Here is a 25,772-nt window from a genome sequence, read left to right on the forward strand (position 1 = left end):
ATTTTATAGTATGTTTTCCTGAAATATTTTATACAAACATTATAGGAGTGTCTAACTTTATTTACTCAGTCTACGTATTTTTTCTTTTCAAAGATATGTTTGCGTGTGTGTGTGAAAGAGAGGGAGGGGCGGGGGGGGAGAAAATGTAAAGCACTACTCAACTGTGGTTTGTGATGATGCTTGGGATTAAATCAGGACCTCTGGAATTACATACATGCAAACCCTATGCTATAATATGTTGTCTAATTATCTCTGCACCCCCAGGATACATATACATACTTACATACCATAGCTGTTGTAGTTAAATGCTACTAGCTACTCTGTGCTGTTTCCTCCAGTTGATTTGAATGCTCTTAAGGGTCATGTTTACCCCTGAACTGGCTCACCCCTTTGTACTTGTATTGCATTTATTTTATTTATTAGATACTACATAAACCAGTGATGAATGGATGTAAAAAAAAAGATCCTTAAGATAACTAAATTTAATTTTAATAATTGGAAGATTTGATAAATTTACTGAAGAAAATTGTCAAATTAGGAATGGATAAGATAATTAAGACATTACAGGGAAATAATAAATGTCTAGAAGGAAATTTACAAGTATCTTAAGTGATTTTTAAAAAAATATATTTATCTCTTTTATTGCCCTTTTTATTGTTGTAGTTATTACTGTTATTGTCATTGATGTCGTCATTGTTAGATAGGACAGAGAGAAATGGAGAGAGGAGGGGAAGACGGGGAAAGCGACTCCCCTGCAGGTTGGGAGCCGCAGGCTCGAACCGGGATTCTTATGTGGTCCTTGCGCTTTGCACCATGTGCACTTAACCTGCTGCACTACTTACCCGACTCCCGATTTTTTTTTTTTAACCTTAACTCCTAAGCTGTAGTCAAACCATCATAGATGTGTTTTTATACAAGAATGAAAACTCAATTCCAATTTGGGGAGCCATATTCAAAGATAATATTTTGACAACACCATAATTATTGATGAGTAATACTTTAAAAAAAAAGTCCTTGCAGCTAAGGAAATGGATCAATTTGTAGTATTTGTCTTGTATCCCTCAGTTTCATCCCCAGAACCACTTGTTATTAGAGTTGTTCTCTAGCTTCTCTCACTCTCTTTATCTCATGTGAAACACTCATGTATAATTAATCTTTAAAAATAGCTATACACACATGTATTGTACACATAAATATGTTGGAAGTAAAAGGGGAAAGATGCAACTGTGTTTTGTCTGATGGGATTTGTAGGACATTACCTGAAAAAAATGACAATTTATATAATTTAAAAGATAACACTGGCATACATACAAGTCCAGTAACTTCTGTTATTTTGTGAAATTTAAATTGCCTTCTTCTTTAGGACTTCTTGATATTATAAACTAAAAGTTGAATGCTGTCGTTGTATGAATATCATGGTAGCTACTAGTTTCAGCTTGCTGACCTTGTACATATTTCCTAAGGGAAGCAACTGATGATTGTGTTGATTAATATCCCTGGGATCAATCTGTGTACTTTTTGAATTTTAGCCAGTAATTGTTTGGTGTGTGGTGACCTATTTTTTTATTTTAATTTTTAAAAATATTTATTCCCTTTTTGTTGCCCTTGTTGTTTTATTGTTGTTATTGATGTCATTGTAGTTGGATAGGACAGAGAGAAATGGAGAGAGGAGGGGAAGACAGAGAGGGTGAGAGAAGAGAGACACTTGCAGACCTTCACTGCGACTCCCCTGCAGGTGGGGAGCCAGGGGCTCGAACCAGGAATCTTATTATGCAGGTCCTTGCCCTTTGCACCACCTGCGCTTAACCCGCTGTGCTACTGGCCGACTCCCTTCGACCTAGTTTTTGTATGCCAGTGGTAATAATCTGTTCAGTTATACATTTAATGCAATGAATTCTTAATTTTTAAATACAAACTAAGACAGGCGTCTCTATGGGCTAGGGAGGTTAGCATAATGATTATGCAAAAGACTTTCTTGCCTGAGTCTCTGAGGTTCCAGGTTCCATCCCCAGCACCAACCATGAGTTAGAGTTGAGCAGTGGTCTAGTCTTTCTTTCCCTCTGTATATCTCTTTTTCTCTGTGTTTTTTCTCATTAAAATAAACAAGTAGAATACTTAAGAAACTAGTAGATTTTATGAAAAACATAGGATTATGTCAAAATATTTTTCCTCCTTTGTAATTACTGTGAGCATATCTGAGAAACTTATTATGTAACCAGTTATTATATTTATCATTTATTATATATATTATATATATATTATTATATATATTTATCAGTTATTATATTTATCAACCAGAAACTTATATTTATCATTTAAATTTAATCTAGAGTGATAATGAAGATTCAAGAGATTCTGTTTGTATGATTTATATGATCACTCCTGTGAAGGAATTGAAAGTTTATGCTTATTACCTCCTAAAGTAAATGGTTCACTGGTTCATTAGGGATTTGGGGAAAAGTACTTCTTGCTTGGTGATCTCCAATTCACACAATGACTTCTTTCTCCGTTCAAATGACTTTTATAGAACTGACCAACTCATATATGTGATTTCTTTTTTACTTATGTATGATCTTTTCATCATAAGGCTTTGAAAGTGAAAGTGAGTATAGCTTGTCTTAATGGCAAATCTACTGGTTACATAATAACACTCATTGTATTTACTAACTTCCTTTTTTTAAAAATTTTTTTAATTTAAAGGATTAATTAACAAAACCATAGGGTAGGAGGGGTACAACTCCACACAGTTCCCACCACCCAATCTCCATATCCCACCCCCTCCCCCGATAGCTTTCCCATTCTCTATCCCTCTGGGAGCATGGACCCAGGGTCATGGAGGGTTGCAGAAGGTAGAAGGTCTGGCTTCTGTAATTGTTTCCCCGCTGAACATGGGCGTTGACTGGTCAGTCCATACTCCCAGTCTGCCTCTCTTTTTCCCTAGTAGGGTGGATCTCTGGGGAAGCTGAGCTCCAGGACACATTGGTGGGGTCTTCAATCCAGGGAAGCCTGGCTAGCATCCTGATGGCATCTGGAACCTGGTGATTGAAAAGAGAGTTAACATACGAAGTCAAACAAATTGTTGAGCAATCATGGACCCAAAGCTTGGAATAGTGGAGAGTAAGTGTTAGGGAGGTACTCACTGCAAACTCTAGTGTACTTCTGCTTTCAGGTATATATTTTGCAGTAGTTTATGGATACGTGTGAACATAAGCTCTCTCTCACAGAAACTGGTGTATATCTAGGTTTTGGGACTTTGTTAGAAAGTGAACCATCTGAGATGAAATTAGAGTGTACTATAAAAGGAAAGGTCTCACCCGAGTAATGAAGCTGAAGGGTTGTCATTCCACACGTGAAGTCTCTGGACACAGTCTGAGGTGAAGCATGTTGAGGTGGCAATCGTTGCGTTGGTTAGGTTGTGGTCGGCAGATGCAATATTATTTGGTATGGATTGGGAGAGGCATACGGGAAAGTGGGCCCTATCCAAGGGTTCCAGGACTGGGGGAAGTAGGGGTTTATGTACACTCCTAGTAAAATGTAGACATATAAATCAATAGTTAATTAATATGAGAGGGGGAAAATCAATTATATGTCTCAAAGTTTTTCAAAACACAAACTGAATCTTTTTAATATATAGGCTGTGTATTTGATATGCGGACTCAAAAGCCTAGACCAAGTAGATTAGAAGCATCCAATAGCACAGCTATATACAAGATACTGGGTATCTTGTATATACAAACCATACAGCAAACCATAACAAAAGGACTTTTCAAAGTTAACCCAATTACCAAATAATGTGATGATACCATTAACTATCGATTGTCTTTTTGAACCCTAAGATAGCAGGAACCTCACATCTCCACTAACTTCCTTTTTGTTGTTGTTACCAGAGCTCTGCTCCATTTATGGTGGTGCTAGGGATTGAGCTGGAGATTTTAGAGACTCAGTCTTTGCATAACCATTATACTACTTTCCCAGAACTTTTTTTTTTTTATTTACTCCCTTTTGTTGCCCTTGTTGTTTCATTGTTATAGTTATTGTTGTTGTTGATGTCATCATTGGTGGAGATGGGGGACTTGAACCCGGGTCTTTGTGCATTGTCGTCGTCGTCGTCGTCGTTGGATAGGACAGAGAGAAATGGGGGGAGACAGGGGGAAAGATAGACACCTGCAGACTTGCTTCACTGCTTGTAAAGCAACTCCCCTGGAGGTGGGGAGCCGGGGGCTTGAACCGGGATCCTTATGCAAGTCCTTGCACTTTGCGCCATGTGTGCTTAAAACGCTGCGCTACCACCTGACTCCCTCCCAGAACTTTATTCTTTGTTTTTTCCAAAGATACTTTTTTTATTTCATAAGAGGAAGAAAAACCAGAGCATCACTTTAATATAACTAGCACTAAGGAATGAACCAGAAACCTTAGGAATGGAAGTCCTGAGTTCTACCAGTTGAGCTACTGCTCTAGCTCTAACTTTAATCTTGACAATGTTTCTCTCTTTATTGTTAAGATTTTTTTTTCCTTTTTGCTGTATGCCTTACTCAAGACATACTACTCTAAGAACCTGTCTTGAGCAAGACACATGCATTTAGACATTTGCATACTCAAGTATTTTTCCTGATAGAAACTTAGATCATATGATTAAAAAACGTTCAGGGGGCCAGGCAGTAGTGCAGCGGGTTAAGCGCACATGGTGCGAAGCACAAGGACCTGCACAAGGATCCTGGTTTGAGCCCCCAGCTCCTCCCCTGCAGGGGGGTTGCTTCACAAGTGTTACAGCAGATCTGCAGGTGTCTATCTTTTTCTCTCCCTCTCTGTCTTCCCCTCCTCTCTCAATTTCTTTCTTTCCTATCCAACAACAGCAATGGCAACAATAACAAGGGCAACAAAATGGGGAAAATGGCCTCCAGGAGCAATGGATTCATAGTACAGGCACTGAGCCCCATCATTAACCCCGGAGGGAAAAAAAAAAGTTCAGTAGAGAGGATCAGGTCCACCATAAGCACTGTTGGGGATCAAACTTAAGTCCTTGTGCATGCAAGACATGTGCCCTGGCCACTAAACCTCTTCCCTGGTTGCTCATAACTGTTCTGTTTTTTTTTTCTTTTCTTTTTTTTTCCTTTCCCAGAGCACCGCTCAGTTTTGGCTTTCAGTGCTGTGGATTGAACCTGGCACCCCAGAACCTTAGGGATGAAAGTCTTTTGCATAACCATTGTGCTATACCTATCGCTCCATAATTCATTGTTGAGGGTGAGATGCGTAGTTCTTTTTTTTTTTCCTCCAGGGTTATTGCTGGAGCTTGGTGCCTGCACTACAAATCCACTGCTCCTGGAGGCCATCTTTTTCCATTGTTGTTGTTTCCATAGTTTTCTGTAGTTGGATAGGACAGAGAGAAATTGAGAGGGATGTGAAGACGGGAGAGAGGAGAGAAAGATACCTGCAGACCTGCTTCACTTATAAAGGTCACTTATAAAGTGACCCTCCTGCAGGTGGGGAGCCAGGGGCATTGCATTTCATGCCATTTGCACTTAACCTGGTGCACTACCCCACCCAGCCCTCTACATAGGTTTTTATTCAGGTTTTTTTTTGTTTGTTTGTTTTTTAGCTCAAACACCTTTTCACTGCTTCCAAACTTTTTCCACTTAGAGACAACAATCACTAACTCTGGTGTCTCCAAGACACCTGGTGCTGCTGTAGTACTCCTATGTAGCATTGAGCCTTGAGTCTAGGTTGAATGAATGTTAAAACATATATACTACCTGTCATCTCTCTGGTTATACATAACCCTCCCCCCTCCTGACACACACACACACACACACACACACACACACACACACACACACACACTTTCAGATTTCTAGTTGTAATATTCAATTTTAGGTTACCCTACACCCATTGTGATAGAGACCAGAACACCACTCTGCCCTTTTATCACTGCCAGTAATCTAACCCAGGTCCTCATGCTCACAAGACCTGCGCAGTATTGCTGAGTCTGTCTCTTTCCTTCTCTATCTCCCTCTCCCATCTCAATTTCTTTCTGTTTCTATCTAGTAAATTAATTCAAAATTCAAAAAAAACCCCACTAATTTTCATGAGTGAAAAAGAGAAAGTCTAGAGCACTGCTCAGCTCTTGCATTATGTTGGTGCAAGGGACTTAACTTGTGTGCTCAGGCATGCAGGTCTTGTGTGCTATTGTGTTATTTCCTGGGACCTAAGACTTTTTCGTTACATATTTTACTTATTTTCTTGAAGGTTTATTTATTTTATTAATGAGAGAACCACAGCACCACTATGGCACATGTGATGCTAGAAATTAAAATCAAAACTTTATGCTTGAGAAATCCAATGCTTTATTCACTGTGTCATCTCCTGGGCCACAATATATTAAATATTTCAAGCATGAGTATGGTAAGATAGCTTCTCAGGTACCTATGGAACTGCTACAACATAACTAATGCAGTATTTGAATTCAGAACTGGGAGATTGCTCACATAGTACCAGTATGCTTTAATGGGTTGGATGGACATAAGTAAAAGAAAGTGACTTTAGAAAGGTAATGAGCAAGGATATGCCAACAAAAGCAAAAGGACTGCCATAATGAATGGATTTATTTATTGACTTGTTAGTGTAAAACAGTATAATATCAAGACTAGAAACTCAACCGGAGTTATTGTGAGCTACTCTGCTTTTTTTGAAGAGGCCAAAGTTAGATACCTAATGAGCTTTGAAGTATATTCTGGTCAATGTTTAAGCAATCATTTCTAAAACAAAACATTGGGTCAAATGCCCCACCTCCCTTTTTGGGATAGGACATAGAGGCCACATCCCAGATTTAAAACTAAATCTGAGTCTCAGGTGGAGTCTTAAGAATCTTATCCATTTTAGTTCTCAACCCCCATGAATATGAAAAGAAGCAGTTTATAGACTTCTGTTTGACAGCTACTGAACCAGAGTGTTTTAAAGGTAAAATTGGAGTAGGGAGATAGATCACTTGGGTAATTATCCTGATGACCCAAGTCTGAGATAATGAAATGTACACAGTAGGGTCAGAAAGATTTGTTTAAATCCTGTTAGTTAGATTTGATGTGCATTGTTTTTAAGATTGGGAAAGAAGAGGATACAAGGTTTCTAGTTTTAGAGAAATCAGTCAGAAAGGTAACAGAGTAATCTTAGAAAGTTAGGATATTATTTTATATTAAAAATATGAGAATAATATTATTACCAAACTTTATTATTTCAGTTAAAAAGTGTGCCCATATCTGGTGGGGGGTAAGGGGGCCTTATTTGAAGGCTAAAATGAATCAGTCTAATAGGCTGTGACTAAAAGGTAAATGCAGGGTTGTTGTTTGCTTGCTTGTTTAGATTTTTTTTTTTTTTGCCTCCAGGGTTATTGCTGGGGTTGCACCACGAATCCACTGCTCTTGGAGGCCATTTTTTCCCTTTTGTTACCCTGTTGTTTTTATCGTTGTTGTGGTTATTATTATTGTTGCCATTGATGTTGTTGTTGGATAGGACAGAGAAATGGAGAGAGGAAGGGAAGATGGGGAGAGAAAGATAGACACCTACAGACCTGCTTCACCGCCTGTGAAGCGACTCCCCTGCAGGTGGAGAGCCAGGGGCTCGAACCGGGATCCTTATGGCGGTCCTTGCGCTTTGTGCCACGTGCACGTGCACGTTTCACCAGCTGTGCTACTGCCCGACCCCCACTTGTTCAGTTTTTAAGTACAATAGAGATTAGTACTACTTTTTTGGAAGAGTGTTTTTTCCTTCTCTTTGGACAGTTTTCAAACTATTTCGCCTGTAGCCTTAAGCTTTTCATAGAACTTAAATGGTAGCTGGAAGGATATACTAGCAGAGATTCCTTTGCTCCTTCCTTCCTTCCTTCCTTCCTTCCTTCCTTCCTTCCTTCCTTCCTTCCTTCCTTCCTTCCCTCCCTCCCTCCCTCCCTCCCTCCCTCCCTCCCTCCTCTTTTTTTTTTTTTTTTTGACCAGAGCACTGGTCAGCTTTGGCTAATAGTGGTGTGGGGGACTGAACCTGGGGCTTTAGAGCCTCTGACATGAGATTCTCTGTGTAACCATTATGTTATCTCTCCTACCCAGGGATGTTCTTCTAACCACCCTCTTGAGCCATAGGCACAGCAAATATGAGCTATAATACCTATTATATACTTCTTACCTCTTATCAGGCATCATTAATCATTGTCACTTTTTTCATTATACTGACACCTTCTTTTAAAAGAGTATTTATTGGTGGAAAAGACAGAGACAGAGAACAAGACACCCAGAGCATCACTTTGGCATATGTGATGTCAGGAATGAATTAATAACTCATGTATGCAAGTATGGTCTCTTATCTGTTGTGTCACCTCCTGGACCACAGACTGCAATCTTCTTAATACAGCATTGGAACTTCATACTAACAGTCATTGGGAAAAGTATAGAAAAATCCTAGAATCAAAATAAGCAGACTTGTAAATAAGATTTCATTTACAGGAAAGTTTACATAGGAGTTAGATAGAGTGAGAGATATAGACACACCACAGTAATGAAGCTTCCTTCAATGGAGTGAGGACAAGGCTTGAACCTGGGTCACTATCCAAGTGAGCTGTTTTGCTAACCCTTGCAGGAAAGGTCTACCAATACTTAAAAAGTAGGAAGAGTAGGAGGAGCCTGAGGAGGAGGAGAAAGAAAAAAAAGAAAAAATAACCTTGAAGGATTTTTCTTAATTAACTCATTTATTGGACAGAAACAAATGAAGAGGTCAGGGAGGAGATAAGAGATGAAGAGACAGACACCTGCAGCACTGCTTCATCACTCACAAAGCGTTCCCTTGTGTGTGGAGACCAAGGAAGGCCAAGCTTTTAATGTAATTTTTATGGACATTTTAACATTTTGAGGTGAACATTGATTTACATGCAGTTGTAAGAAATATTACAGAGAAATTCTGGCATTCTTTATCAAGGAACCCTCAATTGTAGTCTTTACAACATCGTAACAAGAGGGGCGTAGGAGATGACTCAGTTATAGAGCATATGCTTTTCATGCATGAACTCTTCGATTTGATCCCTGGTAAATAATAGTACCATGGACAGCAACAAGCATGAAAATGACTGGAACTTCATTGGTAGTGGAGTGGTGCTTTGATGTTTCTCTTTCTGTCTTAAAATATAAAAATATAAAGAAGTAAAAGTTGAGCCTTTAAAGTGATCAACCATATCATACATATATGGGACTTTGGGCTTCCTCTTGTTACTATGTTAAAAAAAAAATGTGTGTGTGTGTGTGTGTCCATATGTATGGGCCAGAATATTAACATTGTTATTATCCACCCATTTTACTCAGATTTTCCTATTTTTAGTTATGCACATGTGTGTGTATTCTGCATTTCTCCCCATGTGTGGATTTCTAGATCTACCATCATAGTGAAGTTACAGAATACGTATTACCACAAGAATCCCTAGTGTTGACCTTTTATAATCATACCAATCTCCATTTCTATAACTTGTGATTTTTAGAGTATTATATAAGTGGAATTATACAGCATGTAACCTTTTTGGGGTTGACTTTCTCCTCCCCATTATCGCTAGTTCATTCCTTTATATCACTGAGTAGTGTACACTTAATTAATTTTCATATTTGATTGTTTTCTCCTATTTAAATTCCTAACTCCTTTAGTACTACTGTAAGTAATACCATTTAAAAGATTACTTCTGTAGATAGTTTTCTTTAACTAAAGTAAGTTTTGTAACTTGTTAAAGTATATCATGTCATACAGCATAGCACTCAGCACATTTGTGTATAAAGAAAGCAAAGGTTTCTAAGAAATGTGGAAAAATTATTATTATTAAGTTTAAAGATTTTTTTCATCTGTATTTGTATATTAAATAATACATTTCAAAGTAGGTATTAAAGGCATGGTCCAGTGATCCAGGAGGTGGTGCAGTAGATAAAGCACTATATTCTCATGCATGAGGTCTCGAGTTCATTTCCCAGTAGCACATGTACCAGAGTGATGTCTGATTCTTTCTTTCTTCTATGTTTTTCATTAATAAATCTTAAAAAAAATAAAGGTATGGTCAATATGGCAAGATTTGTATTTATGCATTTTTAACATGACATTCAAAAGATATTAACAAACATAATAACTGAAAAATTTATTCCCACTATTTCATGAGAACTTCTTCTAAGGGGGAATGAGGATCCTGGTTTGAGGCCCTGGCAAGGAGGTCACTTCACAAGCAGTGAAGCAGGTCTGCAGGTGTCTGTCTCTCCCCCTCCTCTCAATTTCTCTCTGTCTTATGCAACAGTGGATTGCACTGAGCCCTATCGATAACCCTGGAGGCAAAGAAAAAAAGAAAACACAGATAAAAATGAAACAAAGAACTTTTCCTAAATATTTAATTCCCAGAAATTTTACCTGACATTCATATCTAAAACTTAACTTGATTGCCACATGTAATCCTTGAAACAATTTCTAGATATTATTCCTACATGCACTTAAGAAATTTAAGACTTAAAGAAAATAAGTAATTGTTGGCATAATGGTTATGCAAACAGACTCTTGTGCCTGAGGCTCCAAAGTCCCAGGTTCAATCTCCTGCACCACCATAAGCCAGAGCTGAACAGTGCTCTGTATCTATTAAATTTAAATATTTTTTAAAAGATAAAGAGAATAAGTAACCATTTATAAGTGACCATATGAAAACTGAAACATTGCTACTTTGATATTGAATTTAAATAACTACAGTTGGTTTGAAATCCTGCTAACCATGGCAAAACTTATAAAACCAGAATATGTGCTTTTAAAAAACCCAGACTTTGTAGATTTACTATTGTTTATGGTACTGTAAGCTTTTGGGAGTATAATTTCATACTCACTATACCCCCTATCAAAAATTACCCCGTCTAACCATTCTTCCCACTTTCACCTTCCCACTATAGAGTTGGAAAGTTTTTTTTTTTTGTTATGTCTTGCCAGTTCATTTTCTTTGTCTATTTGCATTCCACATATGAGTGAAACCATTTGGTAGTTCACTTCTTGATTTATTTTGCTTAACAAAATCACCTCAGCTTTTATCCATGTCATAAAAGACTTTTATCTTTTTAAGTAACTAAGTACTATTCTTTTGAGTATATATGTGGCACAGCTTCTTTGCATATGTAAAAATTTTTTTTTTCTAGATTTATTTATTTTTTCTAATTTACCAGAGCACTGACCAACTCTGGTTTATAGTGGTGTGGGGGATTGAACCTGGGACTTTGGAGCCTCAGGCATGAGAGTCTCTTTGCATAACCACTATGCTATCTATCCCCTCCCTTGTATGCATATTTTTAAAGGTGGTAGAGATGGTGTACCACAACTTCTTAATCCAACCATATCCAGATCATTTAGTTTTGTTCTATGTTTTGACTGTTCTGAAAATGCATTTTATTTTTAAAGATTTATTTATTTATTGAGAGAGAGAGAGAAAGAACCAGAGCACCACTCTGGCACGTGTGATGCTGGATGCTTGTGAATACAATACTCTATCAGTTGTGCCTTCTCCTGAGCTGAAAAAACATGTTCTTTTGAACACTGAATTTTATATATAGGCTCCCATTTTTCAATAATATCCACATATATTAATCCCCACTACAAAAAGATAGTCCATTATTTTCATGAGAGATGAAAACAATGCTTACAGGGGAGTCGGGCTGTAGCGCAGCGGGTTAAGCGCAGGTGGCGCAAAGCACAAGGACCGGCATAAGGATCCCGGTTCGAACCCCGGCTCCCCACCTGCAGGGGAGTCCCTTCACAGGCGGTGAAGCAGATCTGCAGGCGTCTATCTTTCTCTCCCCCTCTCTGTCTTCCCCTCCTCTCTCCGTTTCTCTCTGTCCTATCCAACAATGACGACGACGACAACAATAATAACTACAACAATAAAAAAAAACAACAAGGGCAACAAAAGGGAATAAATAAATAAAATAAAAATATTAAAAAAGAAAACAATGCTTACTTAGATCTGGCATATGGTTGGTGTGAGAGATTGAACCTGTACAGGCCTTTGCGGCCTCCAGCATGTAAGTCTTGTGTGCTAGCACAGTATGAGCTCCCTGGCCCTAGATTTTTCTTAATATTTTGCTATAAAAATCTTATAATTTAAATTGTGGATTGGTAAGATTGTCTCTAAGAATCAAATGGTTATTAAAGAGAGACTTTAGGGGACTTGGGTGGTGGCACTTCGGGTTAAGTGCACATGAGGACCAGTATAAGTCCTGGTTGCACCCCCCAGATCCCCATCTGCAGGGGGTCGATTCACAAGTGGTGAAGCAGGTCTGCAGGTGTTTGTTTATCTTTCTCTCCCCCCCTCTGTCTTCCCCTCCTCTCTCCATTTCTCTCTGTCCTATCCAACAGTGAGACATCAATAACAACAACAATAATAACTACAACAAGGGCAACAAGGGGGGAAAAGTGGTCTCCAGGAGCAGTAGATTCATGGTGCAGGCTCCTGGCCCCAGCAATAACCCTGGAGGCAGAGAGAGAGAGAGAGAGAGAGAGAGAGTGAGGGAGAGAGAGAGACTAGTTAAAATTTAAGTAGTTAAGATACTGGTTTTTGCATAGGAAAATAGTTGAACAGAAGGAATTGAGTATGCATGCTATGTTTGTGATCTCAAATTTGGAGCATGATTTTCTTTTTCATGTTTTTTGGCTACAGACAGAAATTGAGAGGGAAGGAGTGAGAGACACCGGCAGCACTACTTTACTGTTCATGAAACTCCTCCTCTCTCAGGTGGAAATCAGGGGCTTGAACCCTGGTCCTTATGCATAATAATGTATATGTTCTATGAGGTGCGCCACTGCCCTTGTTTATGCTTACAGCTCACTGTTGAGACGTGTTTGTTTCTGAAAATAAAAAGAATTCAAATACTTTTGAATTTTTTGCTGTCCCTGAAATGTTTAAAAAGCAAACTTTAGGTTGAGCCTATGCTCTACTTTTGTAGTGTATTTAAACCGTTACTGTGGAATGTAGGTTTTTTTGAATAGATTAGGTTTAAGAGAGATACAAAGTAGATTTTGTTGCTTTCCTTTTATGTAGGGTAACAGAATAAATGGCATGTCAGATATTTTGGAATGAGAAGTTGTATTTAGGAGGCCAGATGGTGGAGCACCTGGTTAAGTGCACATGCTATAATGCTTAAAGACTCAAGTTTGAGCCCTAGGTCCTCACCTCTAGGTACTTAGCCAGTGGTGAAGCAGTGCTGCAGGTATCTCTTTCTCTCTCTCTCCCTTTCTATATCTCCCCTTTCTTTGGATTTCTGCCTGTCACTATCCAATAAATAAATAAAGATAAGTTTTTAAAAAATTTTTAAGTTTATTTTTAACCAGAGCACTGATCAACTCTGGTTTTGGTGGTGTGGGGGGTTGAACCTGAGAATTCAGAGGCTCGGGCATGAATCTCTTTGCATAACCATTAAGCTATCTACCCTCACCCTAAAATAAATAAATAAAAGTTGTATTAATTTTTCCTTTTGAAAGAAGCAGTTATAGTTTCCCCCCTTTAATTATTAATTCTACATTATTTTTCTACTTATCTGGCAAATTCTAATTTCAGACAAACTAATGTATCAGTTCTGGTATCAGACTGTTAGGGTTCAAATCCTGATTTGTCTATATTTTTATTTGTTTGTTTTGCCTATGAAAATTCAGACAAATTTAACCTTTTTCCCTGATCTATAGAACAAGGATGTAAAATGTACCTGTACCATAGGCTTTATGTGAGAAAAAGGTATTGTATATACTTTGTATTTGTTATCAGTATTACTTTCTTTTTGTGGAGCTGGGTCTCAGATATGCTCAGTTTTGCTTTTCTTGGATCAATATTTTTGTTAAGATAGAGAAAGAAGACTACAGATCAGACCTTCCTCCTAACTCCATCGTACTCCCATGTGGTGCTGGGTTGGAACCTGGTCTTTGTGCATAACAAATCATGTTCCCTATCCTCTGAGATAACTCTCTGGTCTGTGTTATCACTGTTATCAGAGGTACTAATTGGGGGAGGTCTGAGTATCGGTCAGGTAAATGCTTACGTACATTGTGTGATAAGTGTAAGATTATTAAAATAATTTTCTTCCATCTATGGATGAAGCACAAAATGATGAAATGACTTTCCCTGAGAGGTAAATTGATTATGGCTCTCAATAATTATTTTTTTAGCATACTATAGCCAATTGCTACAAAATTAAATGTCAGGTGTGGCTGTTCACAATTTCAAATTTCTTTATTTCAATTAGTAATTTCATCAGCTTGACTCTCAGGTGCTTATGTTCAAAACACAAACAGTATTTTAAAGTATTTTTAAGCATTTGAATAAGATGCTTATAAAAGATAATATATTAGGGGGCTGGGTGGTAGTGCAGCGGGTTAAGTGCACATGACACAAAGCACAAGGACCGGCGTAAGGATCCTGGTTCAAGCCCCCAGCTCCACACCTGCAGGGGAGTCACTTCATAAGCGGTGAAGCAGGTCTGCAGGTGCCTCTATCTTTCTCTCCCCCTCTGTCTTACCCATCTCTCTCCATTTCTCTGTCCTATTTAAAAAATATATACATATATATTTTTTAAATAGGATATATATATATATATATGTGGGCTGAGTGGTGGCACACCTGATTGAGTGCACCTGTTACAATGCACAAGGACCCAGGTTCAGACCCCCGGTCCCCACTTGCAGAAGGAAAGCTTCACAAGTGGTGAAGCAGTGCTGTAGGTGTCTCTCTGTCTCTCTATCTCCCCCTTCCCTCTCAATTTCTGATTGTCTATCAAGTAAATAAAGAAAATTAAAACATTTTAAATAAAAAATAAAAAAGATAATATATTATTTCCTCAAAGAGATTGTTATACTATACATTTTAATTTCTTATTTTAGAGTACTTTTTTCAGGGAGCATAAGATAGCTATCCCCACACCTGCATTGTCATGTGCAAGATCTAGGTTAGAACATCTGGTTTACCACATGGGAGTACAGTGGCACCTAGGGAAGCTGTATTCAGTGCTATAGTGTCTCTTCACTCTTGTTTTTTTTTCTGAAAAAGTCATCTTAGAGTGGTGAAGACCTTGTAACAATTGAAAAAGAAAAAGAATTTTTTCTTCTTTTTTTGTAAGTTATATTCACCTGTTAAGTAGTATTCCTCTGTTTTTGAATTTTATAGAAGATCTTAAAGACTTTCTCAGTCTCAGCTTTTCTGTTAGACCCTTTTCTACTTGCTCTTCCTTACTTTGTAATCGTATTTTCCCTATTCTAGGATTTTATTTATTTATTTATTCATTCATTCCCTTTTGATTCCCTTTTGCTGTCTTTGTTGTCTTTTATTATTGTAGTTATTATTGTTATTGATGTCATGTTGTTGGATAGGAGAGAGAAATGGAGAGAGGAAGGGAAGACAGAGGTGGAGAGAAAGACACCTGCAGACTTGCTTCACCACCTATGAAGCGACTCCCCAGCAGGTGGGGAGCCAGGGGCTCAAACCGGGATCCTCCCACTGGTCCTTATGCTTTGCACCACCCGCTGTGCTACTGCCTGGCTCCCTGATTTCATTTTTTTAAATTTTATTTTGGTTGTCTTTGCTTTATTGAATCTTTTTTAAAAATGTGTTTTCCCAGTTTATTTTTAGTTTTAGTTGGCATTTAGCTTTGTGTTTACTTGCATCTACATTTATTTGTATAAAAAGTGAACAAATTCATTTTTTAAAAAATATTTTATTTATTAATGAGAAAGGAGGAGAGAGAGAAAGAACCAGATATCACTCTGGTAAATGTGCTGCCAGGGATTGAACTCAGAAACCCATGTTTGAGAATCCAATGTTCTATCCACTGTGTCACCTCCTGGACCACACAGATTTATCTTGATAACAGTTAGCTGTTGTTATTGTCTACGTTTGATTTCCTTTGATTTTAGGTGCCATGTTAGACAGAAATACCATGTTATTTAAAAACAGCTTAATACTCCTATGTTCACTTGGTTTCTAGGTCTATTCTGGATAGCAGGTTTTGTGAAGACTTTTATTCTTTCTTGGACCTCAGATTTACCAGACATCTCATGGTATTTCCTTTTATATTATTTCTTTATTGGCTACCATTCCTAATATACTCTATATATTTTCTTGCCAGTTGGATACCAGTTTTTTTTTTTAATTCACATATAAGATATGAAAACTTTGTGGTAATTGCTTGGATTCTGTTGAATTGATTTTCTTCTAGATGTACTTTTGTTACAACTCACATCTATTCTGTTACATTGGTTTACCGTTTCTCTTCCTCTTCCCACCTTCCTTCTGCCTCCTCCTCCTCCTTCTCTTTGTCTTCTTTTTCTTTTGTCATTACTAACAGGACTTCACCACTTCAGGCCAACTTTTTCAGATGGAAACTGAGACAAAGAGGGACAGATAGTATAGCACTGATCCTTCCTCCAACCCTCTAATTCAGTGGAGGCTAGACTTGAACCTAGCTCTCACACATTTACTTATTCTTAAGTGCACAAGTTTAATTCTAATGAATTTATTATGAAGTGGATTTTTTCTTTTCTTTTTCAAAAGGAGACTTAATCTCTTTATTATCTGCAGCAAGAAAACATAGATGCTTTAGGAGTCCAGCATCAGTCTTTGTCACACTTTCTTTATGACAAATGATAAGGGAAAACAGAGTACCAGGGCTTCAGAGTTTCTGTAAATGTGACAGTGAAAGGACATGGTGGAACCCACTGAACAGATTTGCATAAGAAAATCCTTCATTTTAAATTCAAAAAGATCAACATGAATGTGTACTCAACAGTCTATATGAGTCTCAGTCATGAGGTAAACAGCAGTCTTATCAGTCTGAACTGGATCTTTCAAACACTGTGGGTTTCCTGGCACTACAGTTCTTAATATTAATTATGCACATAATGAAATTTTTGTTATTATGGTGTAAGTAGATGTGGTCCCTTATTCTTAACATTTTTGTAAGTAAATTGCTGAGAATCTTCCCTATTGAATCAAAACTTTTTAAGTGTCTCGTTCTTCAGATGCCACAATGTGTCTTTATTCTGAGAATGAGTGTGATTTTAGAGAGAGAGATTTCTGGAGAAGGTGTTAGTAGTTTTTATAGCACTTAGTTGTATTAGTTGATAACTCATTTACCTTAATGAGGCCAGAACTTCAGTTTCATACTGGGTGCTGTAATTCATTTACCAGTCTTTTGTATTGTAGTGTGCCCATTAGGTTCTAGGCACTGGACAGGGTTTTAGGGACAGGCATTGATTGTACAGATAGAAACCTTTGTTTCAAATAGACTTTGGCAAACTTGTCACTGCTGTAAAAACCATGCTAATGGAATATTTAGGAAAGATTACCTGTTGAAAATGTGGCTCACCTTTGAATAGGAATTTGTGTATATGATTCAGATAATCTTAATAGGTTGGAAATACTGCTCAGGTACCTAAAAGAATACATAATGATTTGATTTCTGCTTTCCAGTGTCCACCTCTGGTTAAAAAAAAAAAAAAGAAAGAAAGAAAGAAAAATATTTAGCAGCATTCCTGTGAATGTAATATATTAATAAGCTGAGCTGAAGAAAACTCCTACCAACTAGTTGCTACCAATAAGGAAGAGAAAAGGTATTGTAGTTAGGTTAAATTCTTCAGCATTTTTTTTTTAAAGATTTATTTTACTGTTTTATGACTTACAGAGTGGAGTGGAGGGGAGAAGAGAGGTAGTGAGAGGCCAGAGCAGCACTCTGGCACATAGCAATACAGGGATTGAACTCAGTACTTAATTTGCAAGACTAGCTCTACCAATATGTCATCTCCTGTATTCTGTCTTCAGCATTTTAAAGAACTGTGGAGTGATGTACATTTAGATAGAATGATCTTAATTTTGTATATGATTTGAATTTAGAAATTTTATAGCTTTGTGTGGTTTAGCAAGCACACTTACATGTAATAATTCTAGTATGGTCACTGGTGTAGAAAAGGTAAGGCAATTTTTTTTCTGCTTTGTTTTAGATGCTGATTTTAATTTGATGAAACAAATGCTAAAAATATAACAAATAGACAACCAGAATTACTTCAAAAAGTTATTTTTAAAAAAGAAAAAGTAAGATTTTCCCTTGAGAGCTAATGTGCTTTCCTATCTGCACATTTGTTTATGTGCAGCTAAATAAGTGTAATGCTGTGTACAAAGTGCTTTACATTCATATTTCATTTCTTTTCTCCCACAGAAGCCCTGTGGGGATAAATCCCTAGTTTATAAACCAGGAGGAACCTGATGCTTAGAGAGGTTTAAAAAAAAAAAACTATTCTAGTTCACACTATTTAGTGTCATAAACTTCAGTGCTTATACTATTGCTTAGTACAGCAATTGGAAACCTACTAGCTCTCCCCCAGTTTGAAAGTAAAGATTATTTTTCTTGAACTGAGGATTTTATATTTATTTTTAAAAACATTAATGAGAGAGAGAACAAGAGTATTACTCTGACACATACTATATTTAGAATTGAACTCAGGAGCTCATGCTTGTAATAAGTCCAACACTTTATTGATTGTACCACCTCCTGGGCTGCCTTATGGTTACTTTTTAAAATGGTCCACACTATTTAAAATCCTATTAACCACCTTATTTCTCTGCTTTGGCATTATCCCCATATGGAGTGAGTTTAAAGTCTGTATTATTAAATTAAAATAATTTATTAAATGTATATCATTTCATTAAAATCTGTATATTAAAATAGGGACTAAATCAAGTAGCTAAAATTACTTGTGAAAATTTAAGGACAAGCATAAGGATTATTTTTTGAAGAAACTCTGCTTTTCATATTTAGATATAACATGACAAAGATAATTTTGACTTATCTTTCTATAAGATTATCCCTTGGAGTCCGGCAGTAGCACAGCAGGTTAAGCACACATGGTACCAAGCGCAAGGACTAGTTCGAGCCACCGGCTCCCACCTGCAGGGGAGTCGTTTCACAGGCGGCGAAGCAGGTCTGCATGTGTCTATCTTTCTCTCCCCCTCTCTTTCTTCCCCTCCTCTCTCCATTTCTCTCTATCCTATCCAACAACAACAACATCAATAATAATTACAACAAGAAAAAGCAACAAGGGCAACCAAAGGGAAAATAAATAAATAAATAAATAAATAAATATTTTAAAAATTAAAAAGATCTCTTGTTTCAGTTGTATTATTATTATTTATTTTATTTTTTTAGATTTTTTTTTGCCTCCAGGGTTATCGCTGGGGCTCGGTGTGTGCACTATGAATCCACTGCTCCTGGAGGCTAATTTTTTTCCTTTTGTTGCCCTTGTTGTTTTATCGTTGTTGTTGTTATTGGATAGGACAGAGAGAAATCGAGAGAGATGGAGGAGGGCAGAGAGGGAGGGAGAAATATAGACACCTGCAGACCTGTTTCACCACTTGTGAAGCAAGCCCCAGGCTCAAATGGGGATCCTTACCAGCCCTTGCACTTTGTGCCTTGTGCACCTAACCTGCTATGCTATCATCTGGCCCCTGTACTATATATTATTGTTAGAAAAGGTTCAAGTAGATATTTCACATGTAGTAGTATAAATAGCAAGGATTATATTGTAAGTATCAGTAAAACTGATGTTGAAGCTAGATATATTTTTGCTAGTGCAAAATTATTTAGCTAACACTTCAATTATATTAGGTTTTCTTTAATGTACTACCTGTACTAGCTCTAATGAATTAATAATAACTGGAAAAAGTAGAGAAATCCTTCACCCCCACTGCATGCACTTATGTGGTAAGGAAACTCAGAATAACTATAAAATAATTCATTTTATTGAAGTTAAAATAAGTATTTTATGTACATAAAACAATAGAGTATAATTGGTTCATATCCTGGTTTTATCTCCTATATCGAGGAGTCATGGTTAAAGTACTTCAACTTTCTTGTTTTTGTGTTCTTCAGTGGTAAAATGGAGATTTTTATCTGAGCCATAAGTATTAGATAATTTATATAAAAACTTAATCTGATATTCAGCTTATAGTAAGAATGCATTTTTTATTGAGATCATTCATTAAATTAAAATTACTTTTTGCTGGATATTAGTGTGATATGAAATTGCATTTTATGTTTCAAAACTGATAATGTTGATTCTTCACTAAGCAGTATGCTTTAGAAATCCTAAATTCATATCTTATAGAAAATAGTGATTCAGAAACTTCTAATCACATCTCATAATTTAATTTCTGAAAAATAAACTAAATAGAGATTTTTTTTGAGCAATTTCCAATTCATATTGATAATTTAATTTTTAAAATATCTTTTGGGTTTTTGCTTACTGTTAGGGAAAATATTGACTATTTGTTTTCTTTTAAACAGGGTTTGTGGATGCACTTAGATGTTTGCAATGAGCACTGTGGCTGGCATGCCCCAGTGTTTTGGATACCAATGCATAGGACTCCATAGTAATCGAATTTACCAGAGGCGAACGTCATGAGCATAGTGATCCCATTGGGGGTTGACACAGCAGAAACGTCATACTTGGAAATGGCTGCAGGCTCAGAGTAAGTATTTAAATTAGAGATATTTTTGATAGTGAGAGGCAAAGTATGTAATTTTTTTGATAGATAACCAAGTAGTGCTTGATTTGCATCTATATTTTTCTCAACTTCAGATTCTTGACTAGGATAAGAAAAAAGAGAAAGTTAAAAGGCAAAAATTCCTTTCAGTAAAAACTTTTTGTAAATAAATTTTAAGCCAAAATGCTATATTTTCCCCCACTTGCTTGTTGCTGACATCTTTAATCAAAGTAGTAACACATTTATCAATGTATTGGAAATGTAATTTGATTTTCAATTTTTACTTTTAAAAATATCTAAACATGAACCTTGCTTTTTTGTTTTAAAAATTTAAATTAGAAAGCAAAATTTGATCCATTTTTAAATGAGAAAGGAAATTTTTTTTTCTGCTAGATGGTCATCTGGCAATTTGTTTTTTGTTTTTTTTTGAAGCCATTGCTGATGCACTAAATGAAAGGTTCTTTTCTTACTCTAGAATAACTGGTCTAGGAAATTGTATAGATACCTTTATTCTATTTTAATTTTGAATTATCAGTTGAAATAACACTAAGTTTTACCATGAAGATTGATTGAATCTTACACAGTAGTCAAAAGATATCATTGGAAGCTCAAGAATGGAAAGATGCAAATTTGTTTTCTGATTTAGTATATAGATATATTAGCTTTAATGTAGTTTTTATTTACCAGGTAGCTGGATTTAATGTAATTTGCATTTTAAATAAAGGGAGTTCATTATTACTATTTTTCTTTTTCAGACAGTGACAGGCAGAGAGAGAGAGAGAGGGAAACATACCAGAGTATCAATTCTACCTTTGTGTGGTGGGAACCTGGCTTGAACCTAGGTTGCATACATGGCAATTTTGCCACCCCCTTATATTATTGTAGTATATTTTTTGGTGTGTGCATGTATGTGTGTGTTTGTTTTTTAAGTGATACTGGGAATGAACCCAGTACCTCACCACATGTGTGATAACAGGGTTGAGCAGCTTCCCTGGCCTAATTTTTTCAAAATTTTATTGAAAAAAGGAATATCAAAATAGTACTTTCCACCATCCATGGAACTGCCCTGGTGCCAACCATTTGCTTTTAGGTTGTGCTGGGACTAGAACCCAGGACCTTACATACACAGTACACACTATATATACTGCTTGAGTTATCTTCTGGCTCCTATAATGCAATTTTTATTTTTTTTATTTTTATTTATTTATTTATTTGCCTCCAAGGTTATTGCTGGGGTTTGGTGCCTGCAGCACGAATCCACTGCTCCTGGAGGCCATTTTTTCCCTTTTGTTACCCTGGTGGTTTTACCATTGTTATGCTTATTATTATCATTGTTATTGGTGTCTTTGTTGTTGTTGGATAAGACAGAGAGAAATGGAGAGAGGAGGGGAAGACAGAGGGGGAGAGAAAGATAGGCACCTGCAGACCTGCTTCACTGCCTGTGAAGCGACTCCCCTACAGGTGGGGAGCCGCAGGGTGGGGGGTTCCTTGTGCTTTGCACCATGTGCGCTTAGGCCACTATGCTACCGCCTGACCCCCTATAATGCAATTTTTAAAAACTGTTCATGATTTTTGTGCTATGTGTAAGTTATTTTGGGTTTAAAATAATAACTTCTCTAGCAAGGAACTCATTTTACCAAATAAATTTAAAAATTAATTTTAGGGGTCTGCTGGTGGTGCACTTCATAGAGTGTTCATGTTACTATGCAGAAGAACCCAGGTTCAAGGCCCTAGTTCCCACCTGCAGGGTGGAAGCTTCATGAGCAGTGAAGCAATACTGCAGATGTCTCTCTTTCCCTATTTCCCCTCCCTCTCAATATAAGTCTAGAAGGTACACTGCTATTTATTGAATGAATTAGTATACTGAACCAAATAAATATTCCAATTTATTGGATCATTTAGAATTAATTTAGTCTTTCTGTAGAATTTTTTTAAATTTATTTTATTTATTTATTCCCTTTTGTTGCCCTTGTTGTTTTATTGTTGTAGTTATTATTGTTGTCGTTGTTGGATAGGACAGAGAGAAATTGAGAGGAGAGGGGGAAGACAGAGAGAGGGAGAGAAAGACACCTGCAGACCTGTTTCACCGCTTATGAAGCGACACCCCTGAAGATGGGGAGCCAGGGCTTGAACCAGGATCCTTATGCGGGTCTTTGTGCTTAGCGCCACCTGCGCTTAACCCGCTGCACTACAGCCCGACTCCCTTTCTGTAGAATTTTATAGACAGGAAATTGAAGGTCTAGTTCAAGGGTCTATGGTTTGCCAGTAAGCTCTTGTATAATAACTTTTGTTTTTGGATTATTACTATATCTCTAAAGCAAAACTTATTTCCATGAAGTCTAACTTCTTGTACATGTTTCTTCTTCTCATCACTAATTTTTGAAAACTGTTACATTTGTTTTATCTTTAAAAGTGGGGTGTTTAAACTTTGCTTCTTCCTGTACCCTTTTATCTTGCCAAAAGTTGACTCTTTCTAAATGTTTGAACTGAAAAAAATGATCATAAAGTACTTGGAATAACTGATTACCACAGATTGATGAGAATGTTAGTGTTATCTACTTTAGTAAAAATAAAGCTTCATTTCACTTTAGTCTTTCTAAGATCAGTTGTAATTCTGCAATCAAACTTAACAGAAGTAATTTTATTATTATTGATTTAAGGTCATACATACATAGCATTAGGAAAAAACTAATGTCTAGACCTTGGTGAATAGAAACAGTGTTGACACTGTCTACTATACTGGAGGCTCTAATATGTACTTTAAAAAAGTTTGCCTGCTAGCTGCTCTTGAGTCTTCACAGCAAATATTTTACCTGCATTGTGTTTGTCCTTAGATTTTAAAAACACCAGTCACACATACAAATTATATGATTCACTGATTTTTTTCATGATGCCTGCCATATTCTGTGGTACAATTAAAAACATGGAAAACCAGTAGTATACTTAAAAGAGCTAACTAATGTCATTTTCTATAACTCAGTTAGCAAAGTACTTCATTTTAAAGGCAGGAGATTACATTTCTTAACAGGTAGCTTTGAGACTGGGTGTTGGCACATGCGGTTGAGTGCACCCATTACCATGCACGAGGACTCAGGTTTGAAGGGATGAAGCTTCATTTGCAGTGAAGCAGTGGTGCAGGTGTCTCTCTGTCTCTGTCTTCCCTTCCCTTTCAGTTTTTCTCTGTCTTGTCAAATAAAAAGAGGGAAAAACTGGCTGTCAGGAGCAGTAGATTTTTGTGCAGGCAATGAGCCCTGGTGATAACCCTGGTGGCAATAAAACCAGGTAATTGTATCTGTAAGGTTTTTAGTTAACCTCATGTTCATAAATATAAGCTACTATTAGAAGTAGACTTCTGGATTGGCAAAAGAACTCAGTGTGCTGTTTTGCCATTTGTGCAACTGAGTTTTGAACTTGGCCCACCATACTGAAACTCGGGTGCTGTGGTTTCTTTCCTCTTTATTTCTCTTTCTCTTTCTCTTTTTTTTTTTTCTTTTTTTTTTTTATTTCTTTATTGGGGAATTCATGTTTTACATTCAACGGTAAATACAATAGTTTATACATGCATAACATTCCCCGGTTTCCCATATAACAATACAACCCACACTAGGTCCTCTATCATCCTTCATGGACCTGTATTCTCCCCACCCACCCACCCCAGAGTCTTTTACTTTGGTGCGATACACCAATTCCATTTCAGGTTCTACTTGTGTTTTCTTTTCTGATCTTGTTTTTCTACTTCTGCCTGAGAGTGAGATCATCCATATTCATCCTTCTGTTTCTGACTTTTTCACTCAACATGATTTTTTTCAAGGTCCATCCGAGATCGGCTGAAAACGGTGAAGTCACCATTTTTTACAGCTGAGTAGTATCCCATTGTGTATATATACCACAGCTTGCTCAGCCACTCATCTGTTGTTGGACACCTGGGTTGCTTCCAGGTTTTGGCTATTACAAATTGTGCTGCCAAGACCATATGTGTACACAAATCTTTTTGGATGTATATGTTGGGTTCCTTAGGATATATCCCCAGGAGAGAAATTGCAGGATCATAGGATAGGTCCATTTCTAGCCTTCTGAGAGTTCTCCAGACTGTTCTCCACAGAGGTTGGACCAATTGACATTCCCACCAGCAGTGTAGGAGGGTTCCTTTGACCCCACACCCTCTCCAGCATTTGCTGCTGTTACCTTTTCTGATGTATGACATTCTCACAGGAGTGAAGTGGTATCTTGTTGTTGTCTTTATTTTCATTTCTCTGACAGTCAGAGACTTGGAGCATTTTTTCATGTGTTTCTCGGCCTTTTGGATCTCTTCTGTGGTGAATATTCTGTCCAAGTCCTCCCCCCATTTTTGGATGGGGTTATTTGTTGTCATGTTCTTGAGTTTGGCAAGCTCTTTATATATGTTGGTTATTAAACTCTTGTCTGATGTATGGCATGTAAAGATCTTCTCCCATTCTGTGAGGGGTCTCTTGGTTTGGGTAGTGGTTTCTTTTGTTGTACAGAAGCTTTTTAATTTGATGTAATCCCATAGGTTTATACTTGCCTTAGTCTTCTTTGTAATTGGATTCGTTTCATTGAAGATGTCTTTAAAATTTATGCGGAAAAGAGTTCTGCCAATATTTTCCTCTAAGTATCTGATAGTTTCTGGTCTAACAGTCAAGTCCTTGATCCACCTGGAATTTACTTTTGTATTTGGTGAAGTACAGTGATTCAGTTTCATTCTTCTGCATGTTTCAACCCATTGTTTCCAACACCATTGTTGAAGAGACTCTGCTTTCCCCATTTAATAGTCTGGGCCCCTTTGTCAAAGATTAGATGTCCGTAGGTGTGGGGCCTCACTTCTGGGCTCTCAATTCTATTCCACTGGTCAGTGTGTCTATTCATGTTCCAGTACCAAACAGTTTTGATGACAATGGCCCTATAATACAGTTCGAAATCTGGGAGTGTGATGCCTCTGGTTCTGTTCTTTTTTCTCAAGATTGTTTTGGCAATTCTAGGTCTTTTCTGGTTCCGGATACACATTTGTAGCATTTTTTCTATTCTCCTAGAAAATGTGCTTGGGATCTTGATAGGGATAGCATTAAATTTGTAGATGGCTCTGGGTAGTATATTCATTTTGATGATGTTAATTCTTCCAACCCATGAACATGAAATATCTTTCCACTTCTTTGTGTCCTTCTCAATTTCTTTGAGTAGTGGCTCATAATTTTCAGTATACAAGTCTTTC

The 25,772-nt window shown here is 37.1% G+C and overlaps 1 protein-coding gene across 4 annotated transcripts in view; it reads left to right on the forward strand.

Annotated features, from left to right (window-relative positions):
• The window catches only part of KMT2E (lysine methyltransferase 2E (inactive)), a 92,844-nt gene that overhangs the window by 13,513 nt on the left and 53,559 nt on the right, over positions 1 to 25,772 (forward strand). For 2 of the 4 annotated variants that reach the window (XM_060196377.1, XM_060196379.1), the window contains exon 2: positions 20,346 to 20,530. In XM_060196377.1, coding sequence (XP_060052360.1) covers positions 20,460 to 20,530 — 71 coding nt within the window. In that variant the 5' untranslated portion in view covers positions 20,346 to 20,459. Of the gene's footprint in view, positions 1 to 8,736; positions 8,888 to 15,995; positions 16,069 to 20,345; positions 20,531 to 25,772 lie in introns of all 4 variants that reach the window. The other 2 variants (XM_060196378.1, XM_007526978.2) reach the window with 2 other exon arrangements.

The sequence above is a fragment of the Erinaceus europaeus genome, chromosome 8, assembly GCF_950295315.1.
Source record: "Erinaceus europaeus chromosome 8, mEriEur2.1, whole genome shotgun sequence".
NCBI lineage: Eukaryota > Metazoa > Chordata > Mammalia > Eulipotyphla > Erinaceidae > Erinaceus > Erinaceus europaeus.